The sequence below is a fragment of the Patagioenas fasciata genome, chromosome 17 (assembly GCF_037038585.1).
Source record: "Patagioenas fasciata isolate bPatFas1 chromosome 17, bPatFas1.hap1, whole genome shotgun sequence".
Classification (NCBI taxonomy): domain Eukaryota; kingdom Metazoa; phylum Chordata; class Aves; order Columbiformes; family Columbidae; genus Patagioenas; species Patagioenas fasciata.
The window spans coordinates 8,708,622-8,727,727 of record NC_092536.1 but is presented as its reverse complement, the minus strand read 5'-3'; the positions used below and the strand labels follow the sequence as shown (position 1 = coordinate 8,727,727).

The 19,106-nt window shown below is 55.2% G+C and overlaps 1 protein-coding gene across 1 annotated transcript; it reads right to left on the bottom strand.

Annotated features, from left to right (window-relative positions):
• Positions 1-25: 25 nt before the first annotated feature.
• Positions 26-18,866, bottom strand: MMP11 (matrix metallopeptidase 11). The gene is made up of 8 exons (XM_065851779.2): positions 18,604-18,866; positions 9,665-9,915; positions 8,375-8,518; positions 7,228-7,361; positions 4,178-4,425; positions 3,713-3,926; positions 2,094-2,351; positions 26-1,186 (listed from the first exon to the last, which is right to left on the bottom strand). Exons 1-8 carry the CDS (start codon positions 18,718-18,720, stop codon positions 1,053-1,055), a joined length of 1,500 nt encoding a protein of 499 aa, XP_065707851.1. The 5' UTR covers positions 18,721-18,866; the 3' UTR covers positions 26-1,052.
• Between the last annotated feature and the right edge of the window lie 240 nt (positions 18,867-19,106).

Genomic DNA, 19,106 nt, shown 5'->3' with positions numbered 1-19,106 from the left:
GCGGAGCTTAGAAAAGAGGCGGAGCTTATAAAAGAGGCGGTTTATTGTCGCGGGGCGGTACATAAATACAGACACACACTGATGGGGACGGACAGACGGATACCTGTAACTGCGGCGGTCGGTCGGCACCGAGAGCCCCGGGCTGGGCTACCGCTCACTGGGGTGTCCCCAGCCGCTCACTCGGGGTCTGAACGGTGAAAAGGAACAAACGGGCCGCAGCCCCAATGTAGTTTTTGGCATAAGGTTCTGTAGCCGGCAGGGGTGTGCAAAGAGCCGAGCAGGGCTGTCCGGGGTCGGCCCCAGCCCGGTGGGTGTCTGGGAGCACTGGGAGCCGGTGCAGGCCGGGACAGGAGCCTGGCTGGGTAAGAGCATAGGGAACGACGGGGCAGCGTCCAGCACTGGCACCCAGCACCGCGGGAGGAAGGGGGCCCCTTGTCTATACACAAATCGGTATAAAAATCCTAACGTGTACTAGTGATACAACACAAAACCGGGAGCAGGGCTGTGGCGGGCTGCTGGGATGTCACCACCGCAGCCCCGGTGAGGTGACCCTGGCAGCAGCCGCGTGCCTGCGTTCCCCCCGGGCAGTCAGTGTCCTCCAAAGCCCTTGGCTAAGGCCGAGGAAGGTGTCCCTGTGGAAGCTGCCCTCCTCCTTCCAGGCCAATGTCTGGAGCAGCAAAGGGCTGCTCTTGCGTGCTGTGTAAACATAGGAAATGCTGGCAGATCAGTTGTACACGATGGGGTCCAGGTTAATTAGGAGAGCGTGATCTCATTCCAGGCTGGCTTGATGGCTTTTGGGATGCTATTGCTGGAAGAGCGTGGCCACGTTAAGGGTTTAGTGACTGCTCTTGCCTGCAAAGAACACGGCAGATGCTTTTATATTGAAAGCAACTGAAGCTGGGGCTGCTGGAACTTTGACACTTGTTGTGACAAACATGTGTTGTGTCAGATGCTGAGCCTGGAAGGGAGCCAGGAATGGCAGAGAGAACCATCCATGTGGCTGCTGGAGGCACAGGCGCTGGAAGGGGAGAGTGTAACACACGAGCACCTCCTCATCTGAAGGAGTTGGAGGAAGGTGTACAGCTGAAGAAGTCCTGGCTGATCTGGCGTGGGTAGCCCTCCAGCACCTTCACCTGGACTGGATCAAACTTCCAGTAATCTTGGCCTCTCAGGAAATAGGCGAAGCCTGTGGGAGAGAGAGGAAGAGTTAGGAGAGACAGGGCTGGCACAGCTCAGAGCTCTTTCCTGGCATTTTGTCTTGTTGACACTCTGCAGCATGTGCAGTACCGAAAGAGGGCATGGAAGAGGCAGGAGATGCTGCTGGATTCATTTCACCTGAACACAACCATGTGCTGTACGCTGTTCTAGTTTTGATGGGAGAGTAAGCAGGATTGTATTTTATATTCCTGGTGGTTTTAAATATGCTGTACCCAAGTAGTGGCCTGGCCCTAAGAGAGCAGAGGACACCTAGGACCTGAGCAGGACCCATGCCAGGGAGCGTGTGAACAGCAGCTGCAGAACATCTGGTACTGCAGGGAAGCAGTGCTGGGATTTAGGCTGTGGAAGCAGCGGGGAGCCGTTCCACTGCATCCTTTGGGAGAGGCAGTGACCACACCTGTTATCCCCAGCAACCCGGCTGTCCCCAGGGTTTGTGTGGCGCTGCCGTGCTGTCTTCAGCCTGGGGCACATCTGAAAGGACTCAGAAATACTGAAAACAGCCTGTTTGTTCAGGACAGCTGCCTGGGCTGAAGTGTGGGTGGTGTTCTTGCTGTTTTCTCACCACTTTGTCATGAGCAGTAACAGCTGGGTATGACTCCGTGGCCATTTCTTGGTCAGAACTTTAAATTCTCTCTATCAAACACTTAACTCTTGATTGTTACAATTAATAATGACAAAACTTCTCACTTTTATGGGAGAAGCCTCAGTACCCTACCCTCTGGAGGGAGCCGCCTCTCTCTCTATATATGTCATGTGCTACGGCTGGGGAGCATCCGCTGCCACCAAATGTCTAAATCTGCCCCATTCTTCCAGCCGGGAAGCATCATCAGCCTGAGCGCCCGCCCCAGAGCTGGCCACAGCCCTGCTGCACTGACCCAGCTCATCCTGGAAAGCCGCGTCGATCTCCTGAGGGACGCCGCGCCAGTCGGCCATGGTCCGCGGGTAGATGTTGTCCACCTGACGGGTGTGAGGGTGGAAGCGCCAGTAGTTGCCTCCACTGAAGATGTAGATCTTGTTCTTTTCGGCCCCCCACACCAGAGCTGCCTGCACGGGGGATGCAGGGAGGCCCAGCTCCACAATCGGGGTGGGACCCGATACCCGTCTCTCACCATCGTAAATCCAGTACTGAGAATCTGGCGAGGAGACAGGAAAGGGAGACAAGGGTTCCGAAGCTATTTGGTACCTGATAATTTGGCAGTCAACTGTGCAACTGGAACTGGTACCTTGGCAGAGCTCCCAGAGAAAGCTGTGTGGGAGGGAAAAACCCCACCAGTCTCATGGACACTGTCACTGACAGGTGCCCAAAGTGCCACCAGTGCAAGGAGTTGACTCCCACCTCAGTCCAGCCTGAGGGTGTCAGTGTGGGGTGAGGAGGGTCATTGCAGCAGCTGTCTTTTCTCTATTTGTAGCAGTTATAATAAAATACTTAGCTGGAGTGACCAGCCTCTACCCTGCACTCAGTGCTTGGAGAACACAGAACATACGTGGGCATGCACAGGCACAAAGGGGGCGTGCGGCTGTGAAGGAGCGAGCTACAGAAACCGGGGAGAAGTTGCCAAACTGAAATAGAGACTAGAAGCACATTTCCAGATTAGATTAAAATGGGAATCTCTGTAATTAGCCTGCGGCATGTAATACTTTCACCTTATCTCATTTTAACTCATGGTAGGAGCCTGCCAATTTTAGCACTGTGAGTCCCTGTGTGCAGGTCAGGTGCTAAGTGATCTGTCTGTGCAGGAACGCTGCCGCGGAGCCGCCTGCTCTGCTCTCTGCTTCTCAGTTCCACGGTGCAGACAGGGCATGCTCACCCAGGGCACTCGGGTCCCTACATCACTCTGCATCCTCGCTGTTACATTTACACTTGGAAAGAGCATTATACTGGAGCTGAAATAGGGATTGTTGCTGGTCTTGAAGTCCAGAGAAGGTCAGGAGGAGGTCTGGCCTCCCGTGGGTGATGGGTTTTTAATCCCCAGGGCAGCGGGAGGTTGCCTGGCTCTGCACACAGGCTCTCTGCGGGCTCGTTCAGGCTGGGGGTGCTACAGAAGCTCCGCGTCCAGATCTCTGAGGAACAGACAAAATACTGTCCATCCCCTGAGCAGGGACGTGGGGGCACAGGAGTTTCACAACCTGAGAACGTGTCTGGGGCTCTCTCTAGTGCAGTGCTCCCCAGGGCAGCTGGGGGGATGCAGCGTTTCCTTCCCCCTCCTCTGCCAGCAGCATTGCCAGGACAGAGGTTCAAAACAAACATTTGTGTTCTAGAGGAGGAGAATGGGATATTTTGGCTGTGTCTAAAATTAAAGTGACCCCTCCTTCTCTCTTCCCCCCTCAATATCTGCTAAAAAGTTGAAGCTAAAAAGAGAAGAAAACAAATAACAAGCATCACTGGATTGCCGAGGATGCCCAGGAGGTTCTTTCTCCCAGCGACTTGTCGGGTCCTGAATACTCCTCAGTAAAGATGCATTTCCAAACTGTCTGATCCCAGTCCAGCTCTTACCTTGGAAAAACCAGATATTGCCCAGAGGGTCCTCAAAGGTGGCATCGACAGAGCTGGGGATCCCCTGCCAGTGGCGAGAGGCCAGCGCTGGGTACCCGTCCTGCAGCTTTCCAGCTCGCAGCCGCCACACGTAGCGGGACTTGAAGAAGAACAGCTCCCCTCGGATGGTGGAGGCGGCGTCGAAGGCTGTGTCGCAGGCATCAGGCTGCTCGGACTGCCAAAGCGCGGCCGGTCAGGCGCAGGGATTTGGGGAGGTCCCCTTGCCCAGGCTGGGTTCAGCAGATGGTAGGTCCCCGTGTCCAGGCAGCTGTCCTGTCGTTAGCCCCAAGCCCCCTCCCTGCATCCCCTGAGGTCCAGACCTGTGCCCAGCAGCAGGGGTGGAGGACACGGACACCAAACCACCTGTGAGCCAGCTGCTAGTAGGGACAGTCCCGCAGCGGGGAACAAACCGGGATGTTCACTCACCTCTACGTGGGTGATCTCATTTGTTTCGAGGTCCGGCTGGGGCAGCTCTGCTGGCGGGGTTGGGGTCGGGTCAGGATCCAGCTTGGGTTTCCCGTAGAGGTACTGGATGCCTTGCTTATCATCCTCGCTCAGACTCAGCGGGTAGCGGAAGATGTAGAAAGGAGACATCAGTGACTTGGAGACAGCTGTGTGCTGCAGGCCCAGGACGTGACCAAACTCATGAGCAGCCACTTGGAGAAGGTCGGTGCCTGCAAAGGGAAGAGATGGGAGATTCTTTCGCCTGCTCGTGTGCCACCCGCAAGCTGTGCATGCAGACAGGACGCCTGCCTCCTCAGCTCACTTCTACCCATTACTGACAGCACACGTGGTGTCTCATAGGAACCTGATGCCAGGCAAGAGAAAACCACCTCCTACGGTGCTTGCAGGTTGTTGTTCCCAGACTTTTCCTCTGCACCTTGTTTGCTTCTTGTTTTAAGGAGTCAAAAGCCATAATAAATGGATCCACTTGTCCAGGAGCACCATGAGTGAAATCGAACACTCAGGTACTAGCCTGGACATGTTGGTAATTTGTAATTCTGTCGCCAGGGGCTCCTGCACCTCATCAGCTATCAGGAAGAAAAGGGTTTTCCATGCACTTTTGGAGAGGAGACATTTGCATGGAAAAGGAAGTCTGGCCCATAGACATAGGTGATGGGGTGGTGAGGTTGGTGTTTGTCCACCCAGCCTTGCAGCAGTTGTTGGCTGCAGCCCGAGTGTGCCAGGTCCCAGTTAGATCATGTCCACTGTGCAGATAACCGGTGTCAGGAAGGGAACACTTGCTAATGGCTGCTGTCACACAGACAGCAGAGGGAGCTCATTTATTGCTTGTGTGTGGACTGTAGCAAGAAGGTGACATTTAGAAATAAATCTATAACAAATCCTCCAGGGTGAAAGAATGGGTCTTCTTCACCAGACTCCAGCAGATGTATGGAAGATCGCATTTTAGGAATACATGACCTGGGAGCATCTGGAAAAGGAGGGGGGAAAAGTGAGTTTCAGTATGCAAGAATGTCATTTGGCAGGTGATGTTTAGCTTCCAGTGGATCTTTTTTGAAGTTGATAAATCTCAGGGAAAGCTGGAAGAGAGGCATATTAAGCAGTGAAACTTCTGAGCAGGGCTGTTTGTTGACAAGTCTCAGCATATTCATTCACTCGCTTTCAGCCAGAAATTGCTCCGAGCTGCAGCCCGAGCGATGAGAAAGGCGGGGATGCGAGTGAGGCAGCAGCGCGGCTCCGAGCGGGGTCTCCTGGCTGGCTCCAGGGGAGCAGGTCGCTTCAGTTGGGATGGGATGGGATGGGATGGGACAAGGGAGGTGCAGCTGGGAGGAATGGCTGTGAAGGGCAGAGGGGAAGGTGAGCCCTTGTCTTCCTCCGCTGGTCAGCTTTACGTTGATGTGCTGAATTCGCATGGCACTGACCCAATTGAACGGACACATCTAGGTCAGCTGAGAAAGTGGGATTTCTGTGTCAGTGATTTATTCCAAACTTTCAGACGGTTCTGTTTAGTTTGGCAGGCTCCTCACTTGATGCTTTCCAGTGTTGGCAGATGGGCTGTGCTTTTGTCAGCCTCTCTAGGGGAGGTGAGCAGCCTGAAGCTGTGCTGGGGACATCCCTGTGTCCCTCGCAGAAGATTCTCCACGTGGAACCCTGCGTCCTGCACGGCTCTGGGGTGACCCCAGGGCACACCTGAGCCCTCCTCCCACTTCTGCTCTCCCACCTGTAAAATGGGGCTAAGGATTTCCCCACCTCACTGAGAGCTGAGATAAGGATTTATCCATGTTTATATCATAAAACTCTTCTCAGCATATTAAATGGCAATTAGCTGCAAGGAGCTTTTACAACATTTATTTATGGAAGATGTGGAGGGGGAGAAAGGCCATGGAATAAGGCTGGACTCTGCTGGGAATTGGCATCCCTTTCCAGTTCCTGGTTTGCCTCCAACACTGTCTTTGTGGGAGAATGTAGGAATTTCATCAACAACACAGGTAACCTCAACAGAGGGTGAATATGGCAGAGCCCACCCTTCGCTCAGGAGCAGAAACTCTTCTGCAGCAAGATCTGGTGCTCTGTGGTTCCTGTTGTGGTCAGCATGAACAAGGCTGAGGACACAGCGGTTCTGTGCCCCACACAGACTCAAGCTGGCAAAGTGGCCTTTGGGGAAGCCCATCTGAGCTGTGAACACAGGGACAAAACCTTTGGGAAAGCCCAGAGAGGCAGGGGTTTAACCTGGGCTTTGTGAATGTGTCTTTGTCCCTGTAGACAAACTGGGAAGGAGGAGGAGCGGCTGACCTGGGTTAATTTTGGTGGATCTTCCAGAAATGGATGCTTTGGGCACTGATCCAGATGGTCCCAGGCGGTACTGCAGTATCTCACGAGATACTGTCACACCAGACCCTGAGTGCCCGAGCGGAGCCACCAGCTTGGGTCTATTATTAGGAAAAAAAAAAAAGAGAGAAAAAAAAATCCCAAAATGAAAAAAGAGTCTTGATGTGGTGTTGTTTACGGTCAGAGCATTCCCAGGCCACCAGGGCAGAGCTGGAGCCTGCTGGTTTCCCTTTATGGACTTGTTCAAAGAGAAAATACTTTGTGGGCAGGCGGTGAACACTGCATGCATGCAGGGGCTGGGGCTGAGCCTGTCCTTCAGAAGACAACAGTGTCACTCGGTGCTTGAGCCTCCATCCCTTCCCTGCTCCATTTCTAACAGCTCCTGGGTGCAATTCCAAAGGGGCAAAGCATGTGGCTGGGCAGAGGAGCCGGCTCTCAGGGGTGTCCCCTCACACAAGGGAGTTCTGGTTCTGGACACAGGCTTTGCTGGGGCTGAAGGGTGATGAGAAAAAAAGTGAATACTACCAGGAGAGTTGTAAGTGGTCCAAGAAGACAATGCACACCACAAAAAAGATTGCTGCCTCTCAGTTTTACAGGGTGCCTGTTCACACCACAACTGAATCACTTCCTAGCGCCCTGATAAGCATCCTGGAGCATCCACAGCTCCATGTGAAACAGTACCGTACCCAGGTTGTTCCCAATCGTCCAGGTCTCGTCATAGTCAAAATGGACGTCTCCCTCCCGGTGTGTCTTGGGGAAGAACGCGTGTGCCAGGATCCCTCCGGGCCCATCGAAAGGCAAGTTATCCCCATGCCAGTACCTAGGGAGAAGACACACTGCACCTCAGACCAACAGATGAGCACCTACAGCAAGCAGCATCGTCTGGCCAAAGGTGGGAGGTACTGCCAGGGGACAGCAGCTCTGCCTCTCACCCCACGGTCATCCCACCAGTCCTGATCGACTGCTTTGAGCCCTTTGGATTGCTGCAAACTTGGTTCTGCATCGGGGCACTGAGGAAGCAGAGTTCGGTCACACCAAGCCCTGGGGAGCTCGTGTGTTTTCTCAGGGATGTTTCTCTCCTCCCCCCATTCAGCTTCCAGCCCAAAGCTGACCACGGAGCCTAAAGAATTAAGGAGTTGACTGCTTGAGCCAAGATTAAGTCAACATAGCTGAGCAGCCAGGAGATGTGGAGGGGCAGCTGGCAGCAAACCCCGCAAATGCTCATGTCCTCACTCACGCCAAGCCCGCTGCTGGCTGGTGGAGGAAACCCAGGGGAGACCTTGGTGAGGGGAGGGAGGCACAGACACACCGCATGCACATTGCAGCGCTGCCTCGGCGGTCTCCACTGCCTTTATTAGTTTCGTGCAAACATGCAGCAGAGGGAAGACTCTGCCCCTGCGCATGTTTTGCCAAAAGTGAATTTTAGGCCGGGAGCCAAGATTCATTTAACCAAGAAACTATATTTGTCTTTGGGCAGACGGTTACGTCGTTCAGTCAAGGGACAGGAAGGAGGACCTGAAGATGGAAAATAAAAACAAATGCTTGGGAAAACAGCCTGTGGGCAGAGAAATGTAAATGTACCAGGAGAATTAATGAATGATCAGCAGCAGTACTGTGCACAGCCAGCATGGAACAGCTGCACTTACACCAGGCAGCCCATAGCTGACAAAAATAAAACACACAAAAAAATCCCAGGGTCTGAAAGCAGAAACATGAGCCTCCACGCAAGTCCCTTAGTTGTGTGCTGGCGGCTCTTTGTTGTGGTGAGACGCTGGGGTCTGGCCTGCAAGGCTGCGGCTCTGGGAGGAGGGAGCTGCTGCCCACCCTGCTTACCTGGTGAAATCGATGACGATGTCGGCCCGGCCCTCCTGCACCTCCGTGAAGGTCAGCGGCGTCACGTCGCTCCAGACTTTCAAAGCTTCCTCGATGGTCCTTCTTACTTTAGCTTTTACCAGTTGCCAGGGGAACCTGATAATTCTGAAAGGCAACAGACACTGGATGAGGAGAGCATCAGCTGCTGTCCCGTGGACGCTGCTGTCATGAAGACACCAGCTGTAGGATCATGGCACTGGGACTGCCACCCTTTCTCAGCACCGGAACATCTCCCATCTGCAGAAGCGCTGCTCCAGCACCCTCCTCCAAGCAACATGTGGAGCAGGCAAATCCCACCAGTGTTGAAGTGATGCAGCATTTCCCAGGTCTGTCCCCGTGAGTCCAGCACCACAGAGCTGCCCAGGCGTGCTGGGATGTGATTTCTGCTCCTTGATCTCTGCATGTTTTGCCCCTGGAAACCTGTGCTTGCCGAGAATCGCTGCTGCCTCTTCTGCTCTCCTAGAGCACGGGCAGACTGTAAGCTGTGCTGCAGAGGGAGCCTTCTCTCCCTTCCATTAACAGTGTTGGTGTGTGTTTGTTTCTGCTGTGTTTCGTTAACACTGTTGATCAAAAAAAAAAGGAAGAAGTCCTTCTGTTATCTATAGCCTCCTAACACTATGAGGGACTGTCTCCTGCACTTAATTAAACAAAAGATGATTTACATGCTGTCAAGGTCCATACGAGTGTGCTCACCACTCCACTCATGCCCCTGTGGGCAACTGGGCGGCAGCACAACCCTCCCACAAGCCTGTGGAGCAGATTCACAATTGAGAATGTGTGGGGTGATTTGGGCAAAGCTTTACACTGAAGTCGTGTTTATGGGAACATCAATAACAGCCGAATAAAAAGGTCTTTTTAAAATAAACTGTGAAGTGAGCCCACAGCGGGGCGGCTGGGGGAGCAGAGGAGAGGACTGATGGTGGAGACTCGGCTTGACACGTATCGGGGTTTGATGTTGGGAAGTGAATGTATGGATGTGGGGTGTTGACGTGGGACTGATGGAGGGGTGAGGCGGCGGCTGTGCAGCATGTGTTTGTGCAGGGGTGGGTGGGCAGCTGTGTTTATGGGAGGGTGTGCGAGGGGATGTGGAAGTGCTGCTGGTGGTTCAGCACATGGCTCCCCTGCCGTACCCAGACTTGGGGCTGCCCTCTAGGTCTTGCAGTCACATCACAGCATGGTGGGAACTTCATACTGGGAGGTTTGAGGAGGGAGAAGCCAACCTGCCTGACTCCCGTTTCAGGCCTCTCTTACTTGTAGGTGAGATCGGTCTTGTCCCAGCGTCCGCCAGAGAGGACGAAGCGTTTCTGCCGGTTCCGCCCGTTCTGACCGTCCGGCAGCACCGGCAGGTCTGGCACGCCGCAGCGGGGGGGGTTCCAGTGCGTCACCTGCTCGTCTGTGCCCACGGGGAAGCCCTTCGTGGGCACACGGGTCCCCACAGCGTTCACCAAGGGAGACAGCCAAGGGCTCTGCTCCTTCCAGGTGTGATGCTTCCGAGACACGTCCTACAAGGGAAAAGCAAAGCCGCGACTTCAGTGTTTGGGCAGAGAGGCCGTGATGCAGAGTGGCAAACACCTGCCCACAGCAGCCCTGCGGCAGTGAGTTTCACCTCTGCCTGGGGCTGCTCCCCACTGCTGGGGCACAATCTGCTCCCCACAAACACCCTCTGTCCCTGGGCCCTGCTGCTCCCAGCCGGGTCGCACCGGGGAGGCACTGTGTCATGCCACGGCACCCCTAGGCACGGGGCTATTTTTGGCCGCCTTTTCCTTGGCAACCAGCCGGCAGGAAATGCTTTTGCAAACTGTGGATGAGAACCAGAACCTTCAAGAATGAAAATAATCACCAGGGAGTAAATTCTCCCCCTTTGCCCCACATCCTTTATTCCCTCCTGGCCCTGGGTAGAGGTGATATTGATGGGAGGAAGCCTTTAGTCTCCAGCACGTGGTTATGCTCCCTGTTGTCGCTCCCATGTGTTCCCTTGCTGTCCTGCTGTGGTGAGCAGGCTCCCAGCGTGGCTGGGGGACATCACAAGCTGGAGAGCAGGACACATGGATCTGGGAGGTGACTCAGCCCAGCCCACGGGGCAGAGAGCAGCAGAGACCGTCCCTGCAGCCCTTGTCACTGCCTGAGGTCGCTGATTCCACAGGGACCCCCTTGCCTCACCATGCCTGTGACTCTGCTTGGGGATAAGATCACCTGAGTTCTCCCACACTTAGTTGGAAAAGCACAGTTCCTCTTGACAACATTAATTAATGCTAATTAGCTGACTTCCATTGGTTTCCCACCTGACAGCAGGACTATGGGGCCACTATAAAACATGACCCAAGTGTAAGCCCCAGCCTGCCGTGAGTGGTGAGAGGTGCTTGGTCCCCGTGCCACCGTGTTGCACAAGCCAGAGGTCCAAACTCAAAAGTCTTTTTGCCAGATTCTGTGTAGGAAATTTTAAAGATACCTGAGCAGCAGGAGGAGCTGAGATGCAGCAGTGCCACATCTCTACTCAGACAGGCTCCGTGTCACAGGGCTCCAGAGCGAGGACCTGGGGTTTAGGGATCCCCTTCCTTCCCCTGCAAAGAGCTGCCTTCTTCCCGGCCAGCTCTCCCAGCTGCCCCACAGGGACACGAAGGGCAGGATGCCAGGGCTGCCGTGATGCCGTGTAATCCGTGTGCTGCTGCCGCTCTGCTCCCTACAATGAAGCCATTCATGCATGCTGGAATGAAGTGTGAAGCCCTTGGCATTAATTCCGCCACTGAGCTCCCAGCTCTGCAGTGGCCTTGTGCCTCTGAGCAATGCTTGGATGAACACAGGAGCCAGGGAGGTCACACAAGGTGCAGTTTAGGTGTCCAGCTCTTCGTGTGTCTGTCACCACTCTGGTTAGCTGGCTTGTCCTCCCCAGCCAGACGAGACACCCTTGGTGGCTTGGCACCTGCCAGCCTCTGCCTTAGAAACCATCAACCCAACCCTGGTGTCCCAGTGCACTGTCACACGCCACAGGAACGGCACCAGCACCACGTGCAAAGAGAGAAAGCCATTTTACATCCTGCACAGCAAAGCCTGATCAAGCCGTGGCACTGAGAATCCCTCAGGTGCTGTGTGGGAGGAAGGCACAGGGACTGGCCTGTCCCCAGGGTCTGCCCCGTGCTGCTGAGCCCTGCCAGCTCCGAGGTGCCTGTCTCTCAAGGAGGAGCTGCCTGGCACCCTGCCTGGGCTGGTAGCCAGCGCCTGCGATGGACGGCTGGCAGGAGTTGCTAAGGTTCGTGTCTTGGCCAACACCTTGCTCCAGCCCGTGAGACCCTCTGCCAAGCACACAATGGCAGCTGTGTCACCTAAGCCCAGGCTGAGGGGGCCGCTTGGCTCTTTGCTCCTGGTTGCACGCAGGAGCACCAGCTACCACTAGCGGCAGGTTCTGCTGCCCAAGGACACGGGGTGAGGAACTTGTCTGCTTTTCCAGGACCAGGAGGCTGCACCGAGGGATGTGGGGAGCAGTGGAGATGGGCCCTCACTGTGGAACTGGGAGCACTGGGGAACCCTCAGGAGTTGCCCAGGTAGGTGAGCGGGATGAGGCTGACCTAGATGAACTTACTCCTGGTTTTTTTGTCTTGGCTACACTAAGCATATCCACCTGGTCTCCCAGGAAAACCCACTGTTGCCTTCCTGGTTGGGGGCACTGGCACAAACAGGAGATTATCCCCCTCCTCCCAGCAGGGCAGAGGAGGATCTGCCTATTTCTTTCTTGCCCTGAGGGACCCCACGTTCAGGGGCAGACCAGAGGTAAGTTTTCTCTCTCCTCTTTGCTTAACTCAAGGCCGCTGGCATGAATCCCAGCTTCCAGCCACTCAAACCCACTGTGCCTTAGGCAGGACCTTCCCTGGTCCTGCCTGGCCCTGGGAGGGGACACAGGGTGGCCCTGCGAAGGCTCTGGGTGGAGGCAGGAGGCGAAACCTGCCCTGCTGCCCCGCGTGCTGGCTGTGTCCCTGGACAAACAGCGAGTCTCTCCTTGTCGTCACTGCACCGACATTAGCACCATGGCAGGAAAGGGCTGGAAAATGCCACTGCAGGCACAGCCGGCGAGGGGAAATGTGAGGGTTAGAAAACGCTCGCCAAATAATACTCAGGAGACACATCAGGCAGGAGATTTCAGTTTCCTTGACTGGACACACCTTGCCATAGGCACTTCCCAAGGCGTACATAATGCACCCTCTTACTTAAGGTCGCATCCTTCCCACCCAGCGCTGAAGCCACTCTCTCTTGGGGTGACCCTGCTTTGTTACCAGCCATGGTATAATGTGCTGTAATGCCCCAGGTGTAACCTTAGGGGTTTGCTTAGGGCTGTGCTGCTGCTGGAGCAAGTGCAAACCTGTGAAAAGAGGACGAGGAGGGCACTGGCTGTTGGGTGACCATCAGGGCATCCCCATTCGTCCCATCCTGCCACGGGGGGGGAAGGGATTACTGAGAGAAATGCAAAGGAAAGTCCCTGCAGCCCGGGATAGGTGTTCAGAGCCAGATCCGAGCCTCTGGCCAGGGCTCTGTGCAGCCACTTGCGCTGCCCGTCACAGTCTAACCCATGGCTGGGGTGGCCGCTGTGTATGGGAACAGCCAGCTTCTGGCCATGGGAAGAGGCCAGGGCTTTGCAATAGAGACTGAGCGGCAAAACATCTGTGCAATACGGCTGCAGAGGGGCTGCCAGGCCCAAAAGCAAGGGTTGGAGGTGATGAGGACAGCAGAGGAGCAAAGCTACACACAGAGTGCTGTGCTGCAGCCTGGCCCCCGCGAGAAAAGTGCCTCTTCCTTGCAGCCTTGAGACCAAAAGGCTGAGAGCAAACAGGAGGGAGAGGACAGATCCCACGGGAGAGCAGGAACCACAGACTGCCCGCTCTGTTCCTTGCAGCTCTATCTGCCCTCAAGTGCTGTGATAGAACCACCATCACCTCTGGGTCTGCTGGGGCCAGATGAACCCCAGCCAAGCTTCCCAGGAAGTGTCCCAGCTGTCCCAAGGGGCCAGGAGCATCTTTAACCTCCTTGTGTTGGGCAGTGCCCGCCCTCCAGAGCCTCCCGGGAGCAGCAGCAGCCGGAGCAGCACAGCCACACGGGAATATCAGCAACACCCTGTATGAAATACCTCAGGAGTGAGGCCAGTGCCTGGTACTGACAAACCCAGCACTCTCCTCTGCCTGGGTCCGTCCCCTGCTGCCTGCCCCGAACTTAAACTTGTCTCCTCTGTCATGTACCTGATTAGCTGGGCTCCTGCCTGCTCCTGCAGCGCAGACATGACAAGGGACCCCCCTCCCCGTCAGACAGGAGCGACTGGACAAGTTACAACACGAATCCTATCAGTCTTGGATACTTCCCTGTCATTGGGGGCTGTTTCCTCTTCTGCTTATGGGTTTTCTCCCCACCTCCGTGTCCCTTCTGCTGCTGCTTTTCCATTTCTCCCTGCTTTCTCCTTCAGTTTGCTGAGGACCTGGTGTTTGCTCCCTCCTTGGCTAGAAGCACCCTCCTCCTCCCACCCATGAGCCTGCACCGCAGAGCGCTCCTGCCCTTAGTTCAGCACATGGGGAAGGTGAGCAGAGATGCTTTCCCCTGCTGTTCCCCCACAAGACAGTTCTCTCGCCCCATTTCTGTCCACCGGTGGGTGGCTGTGCCCCCCAGGGACTCTGCAGCCCCTGAACAGCCTGCAGCAATGTTCCTGCCCGAGAGCAGCACTGTTGTCCTGGGCCACAGAGCACACGGACAGCTCTTTGGCCAGCCTGCCTCTCAGCCCCAGGTGGATTTACAGGAGGTGGATTTGAAAGTGCAGCTACAGCTGATGGTTAGTGGTAAAACTGGAGCAAGCTCCAGGTCAGGATGGGTCCCAGAAGCTGACCAGCCTTGGAAAGTGCTAATGCTGCAGGTGAAATTTCATGGCAGACACAGACTGTATTTGTGGTCTGGTCAGATCCTGAGCTACATGTGCTCCTGGTCAAGACACTGTTTGTGGAAACAATAGAAACCTGGTGGAAACAATAGAAACCTGGTAGAAACAATCCCCAAGGAAAACCACCAGGGTTATTGATCTTACCTCCCCAGAACAAGGCAGACGGCTCCCAACCCCTCTAACTACAAATTCTTTGCTTACACAAAATACTTCTGCTACAGGACCAGCTCCTTCATGCTGGGCTGCAGCCTGGTCCTGCTGCATGTGGAACCAGGGGGAACACAAGATCTGAGGCCAAACTTGGCCAAACACGAGGTGCCGCAGTGCCTGGCCCTGCAAACGCAGCTGGGGGCTCCTCTCCGCTCACTTGCCCGCTCCGTGGCACCAACAAGCGTTACCTCCCGGGGTCTGACAGCTTGTTTCCGGATTGTTTGGTGGTAGTTGTTGTTGGCAACAAAAAAAGGAAAATGTTTATTTTTCCTAAGCAACGTGGAACATGAAACATTATGGACTGCAAATGTTTATGCCCACAGACAAAATGAGGAGACCCAGGCTCTGATGTAGCAAGAGAAAGCAAATGAATAAACACTGTAGGACTATTTTTATTGTCAGACACTTTAATTATGTGACAGTTTGTGAGTCTAAGTCCATCAACAACACTGCAACCAAGCTCCTGGTGTCACCCAAGCAACAGTTTGCCAGAAACAGGAGTACTCACAAAGCAAACAAGCCCCAGGATAGCAAAAGGTTTCAAGAGCCCTTAATCTGATGACCTAGAAATCCCCTTGAAACCAAGAAACCGCTCTAGGATGCGGCACGCTCTGAAAAAGGAGAAAGGGGGTTGAGATGTTTTGTTCCCTGTGCAATTACACCCAAGTTAAGGTGAGCAATGAGTTATCAGTGCCGAGTCCAAGGACACCAGCCAGGACATCTCCCACCGGGTACGGCCACCTGGCACAGCACAGCCCTCTCCAGAACTGGAGGATGTTCTGCCCTCCAGGAGTGTGAGCTGCTCCGATGTGCAGGCTGGGATCTCCAAACCCCCAAGACAACCTCTGTCCCCCTGCACAGTCTCCTGGAGATACCTGGGGGTGGGTCCCCCTCCGCTAATTCTCACAGAGCCACTTTTGTGAGACAGTGATGCCTCTCTCCTGCCCCAGTCCCACTAAGAGGAGGAGGTCTGGTCATCTGTGGGTCTCATGTGCACCAGGATCTTAGTGAACCTCTGAAGTGCTGCATTTTTCATTTCGCTGGACAGTTGTGCGCAGACTCAGCAGCGCTTCCATTCACCTTACAGGTTGTAAGAATATCCAGGAGCTCCTCATTTACCTGACTGCCCACTTGGGATCAGTAGGAAAGAGCTGACAGCATCTGTGGTGTGGAAAGTCTCTGCAGAACAATTTTCCCATGGAAGATCCTTTCTTTGCACCCCATCTCTGCGGAGCCCCCAGGTGACAGTGCCAGGGCAGGGTGAACAAGCGAATTGCAGCATGAGCTGGAGTGGGGGATCCCCCCCAAATGCTTCTCTCCTCTCTGTTCTCCTTCCCCATTGCCCTTTGCCAGCTGCACGCCCCAAGTCTTGCCACACTGCAGGGCGTGCATGTTGCATGTGAAAGCAGAAACACAACAAACACGCTGGAGAATAACCACTTACATGTGTTTTGAGTCTCTCCCAGAGCAGAGGATAAACACGCCTAAAATTACCCTGACACTCACTGCAGTATTTAAATAGCCAAACCAAACAGTGCAAATCAAACCCTTCCTGCGGGAACTGCTCGAGCCCTGAGCTCCCGGGCTGCGGGGAAGGCAGCACCGCATTTCCAGGGGAGAACCTGCTGGGTTTGGGGCGAAAACTGCAGGATACGGCTCCCAAGGGATCACGCTGTCAGCTGGGAGGGTGCGCACCGCTTCTCCACAGACAGAGAGTTTCCCAGCAAACGGACTGACTTTGATTTCCCCGGGGAGCCGAAAGCAATGCAGGAATTCAGCATCTGCATGTGCGCTGCCCCGAGGACTGCAGATCTTTTGTTCTCGAGTTTTACAGTGGACACCAGACACAGCCTGTATTCTGCTCTCAGTTTTCTCTTTCTTTCTTTAGGTGCTAATGTAAAAGTGAAGGAGATCCATAAGGTTTGCTACAAAGAACATGGCTCCTTCTGCAACTTGCCCGGTGTAGCCTGGCATTAAAATGAATCTGACCCCTTCATTCCCTCCCCCATCATTTACTGCTGTTGTGACTTGTTACTGGAGCACCAAATAGTCATGGTGCAGCATCCTGCAGCCCATCTACTGGCACAGCTCAAGAAAGCCACCAACGTCTGGCCTGGAGGAGCGTGAGTCTCTTTTCCCAGCTCAGCCCCATTTCTGCTTCCTCATGTATCACCCAACAGCAAAAGGTGCCCAGACAGGAAATCGTGCTGCTGGTAGACACAGGGAAACATCAGTTTGTGTAGACAGACTTCAAGAACCCATGGAAGCAAACATGCAATAGTATGGCAGGGATCCACAGTAAGAACGGGCAGAGAAGGGCTGTGCATGGGCCACTGCCAGCCCGGCAATCCCACTTCAGCCGTTCTGAACCGCAGTGATGCTGGCTTTGCCTGAGAGGCAGCAGAATAACTTTCAGAAGACCTGACACCAGATAAGCAACCCCAAAGGGCAGCTAATGGAGATGAGAGAACTGCTGTTTGAAAGGATGGGACATCATCTGTCCATCCCCAAACCCAAACCAATGCAGCCACCACCTCTGCAAAGACTGAGTGAAATACATTGGTCTGAAATCCCAAGCTCCACCTGGCTGGTGAAACACACAACACAAGGTGTTCCTGAACAAAACATACCTGTAAGAGCATCGCCTGGAGTTACTCCAGCCAAGAGGAAAGTATTAGCAATACCAATGCAGAGCACTGCCCGGGATGAGGAAGAAACCATCTCTGGACAGCAGGCTGCCAACCGGGGGACCTTCTTCAGAGGGGTGATGGTGGATTAGATGGATCAGGAGCCTGAGCAGACCTGGTCCCTGCATTAACTCTGTGCTCTCCCAGCAGTTTGGTGCATTCCCCCATTTCAGAAAGGTCCTTCCCAGCCCACCACTTGCTGCCTTCAGATGGGGATGAAACCTGCAGAGCGGTGTCATAACCGGGGTGCAGAGTGCCACCGTCTGAGCGCTTGGCCTCATCTTCCTCACGGGCAGAGCAGAGCCACGCACGGTGACATTTTGTTTAGAATAATACAAGCACTTTGGGGGCCAAGGCTGCTCTGCGACAAGTCCCAACCCACAGCATATTTAGCAGCCAAGTTAGAAAGTACTCAGATGACAGAGCTGATAATAAAACCATCGACAGAACCTGAACTAATCCCCTCGAGCTGCTACTGGGCATTTGCTCTGTCATTATTTTACGGCACACTAGTGAAACGCATGTATATAATAACCCAATTACGCACGCACACATTCCCAGCACAAGGAGCTCTCTGTCTTCCCCCGTCCCCCAAATCCCTCGCATGCCGCTGCTCTTCTCCCGCAGCAGCCGCATCCCTGCTGCTGGCAGTTCCATCCCAGGTGCTGGGATCTGGCAGGCGTGTGCAGGAAGAAAGAGCCATGCTGCTCCCCTCCTGCCTGCGCATTCGATTCATCCCTTCAGCCTCATCTCCCCATAACACTTCTCAGAATTGCCAGCACAGCATGCGGGGGGTGTTGTGAGCAGGCAGCGAGTGCTCTGCTGCCTTTAAAGGAAGGGGGGATCCCATGTCCTCTCATAAACCCTCCGTGTCCTGCTCACTGTTTTTCCTTTGCTTGCTCCGCAGAATCATAGAAACATTTGGATTGGAAGAGACCCTCAAGTCCAACCCTTAACCCAACACTGGCACCAAACCATGTCCCTAAGAACCTCATCTACATGTCTTTTAAATGCCTCCAGGGATGGTGACTCCACCACTGCCCTGGGCAGCCTGTTCCAATGCCTGACAACCCCCTCCGTGAAGAATTTTTTCCCAATATGCAATCTAAACCTCCCTTGGCTCAACTTGCAGCCGCTTCCTCCCGTCCTATCACTTGTTACTTGGGAGTAGCCTGTGAAAACTCCCCTTAACATGCCGAGAGGAGCCCGCGGAGCGGGGGTGCCCGGCCGGGGGGCACCGCTGGGGCATCACCGGGCCAGGGGCAGCCGGTGACTCCCGGCATCCCAGAGGCAGCTTGGGGAGCGGAGGGACGGCAGCACCGCGGGGCAGGGGCGGCTGGAGAGGCCGTGGGGGGACACGGAGGCAGCGGGTGGTCCCGACTCACCGGCTTGTGTCGGCGGGCGGGGGCGGCGGGCGCGCAGTGCAGCAAAGCGGCGGCCAACAAGGCGGCGGCGGCGGGGAGCGGCGGACGGGCCATGCCGGGCGGAGCGGGATCGGACATGGGGCAGAAGTGGTGGGGGGGGGTCCCCCTGCTCAGCCTTTTATCCACCACCCCCCCCCGCTCCCGTAGCCGCCTGCCCTCCTCCCCGCGCCGCCTCCCGCTCCTGCCTTTTGTTCTCCCCGAGCCGCGGCTCTACGGGCCGGGGGGACACGGGCCGGTGGCATCCCGGGAGGGGGGTCCGGCCCGCCCCGCTCCGCCCCCCCCCGGGGGCGGGACCCCCTCCCGCGCCTGCCCGGTACCAGCCCCGCCGTGCAACCGGATCCCCCCCGGGGCTATGCATTGCTCCGGTGTCAATGCTTCCAGCCCTGCAACTGATTTCTACTGGGATGGCTTCACACGAGTCAGTTTTGAGGTGTCTGCCACCCCTCCTGCCTAGCGATAGCAAG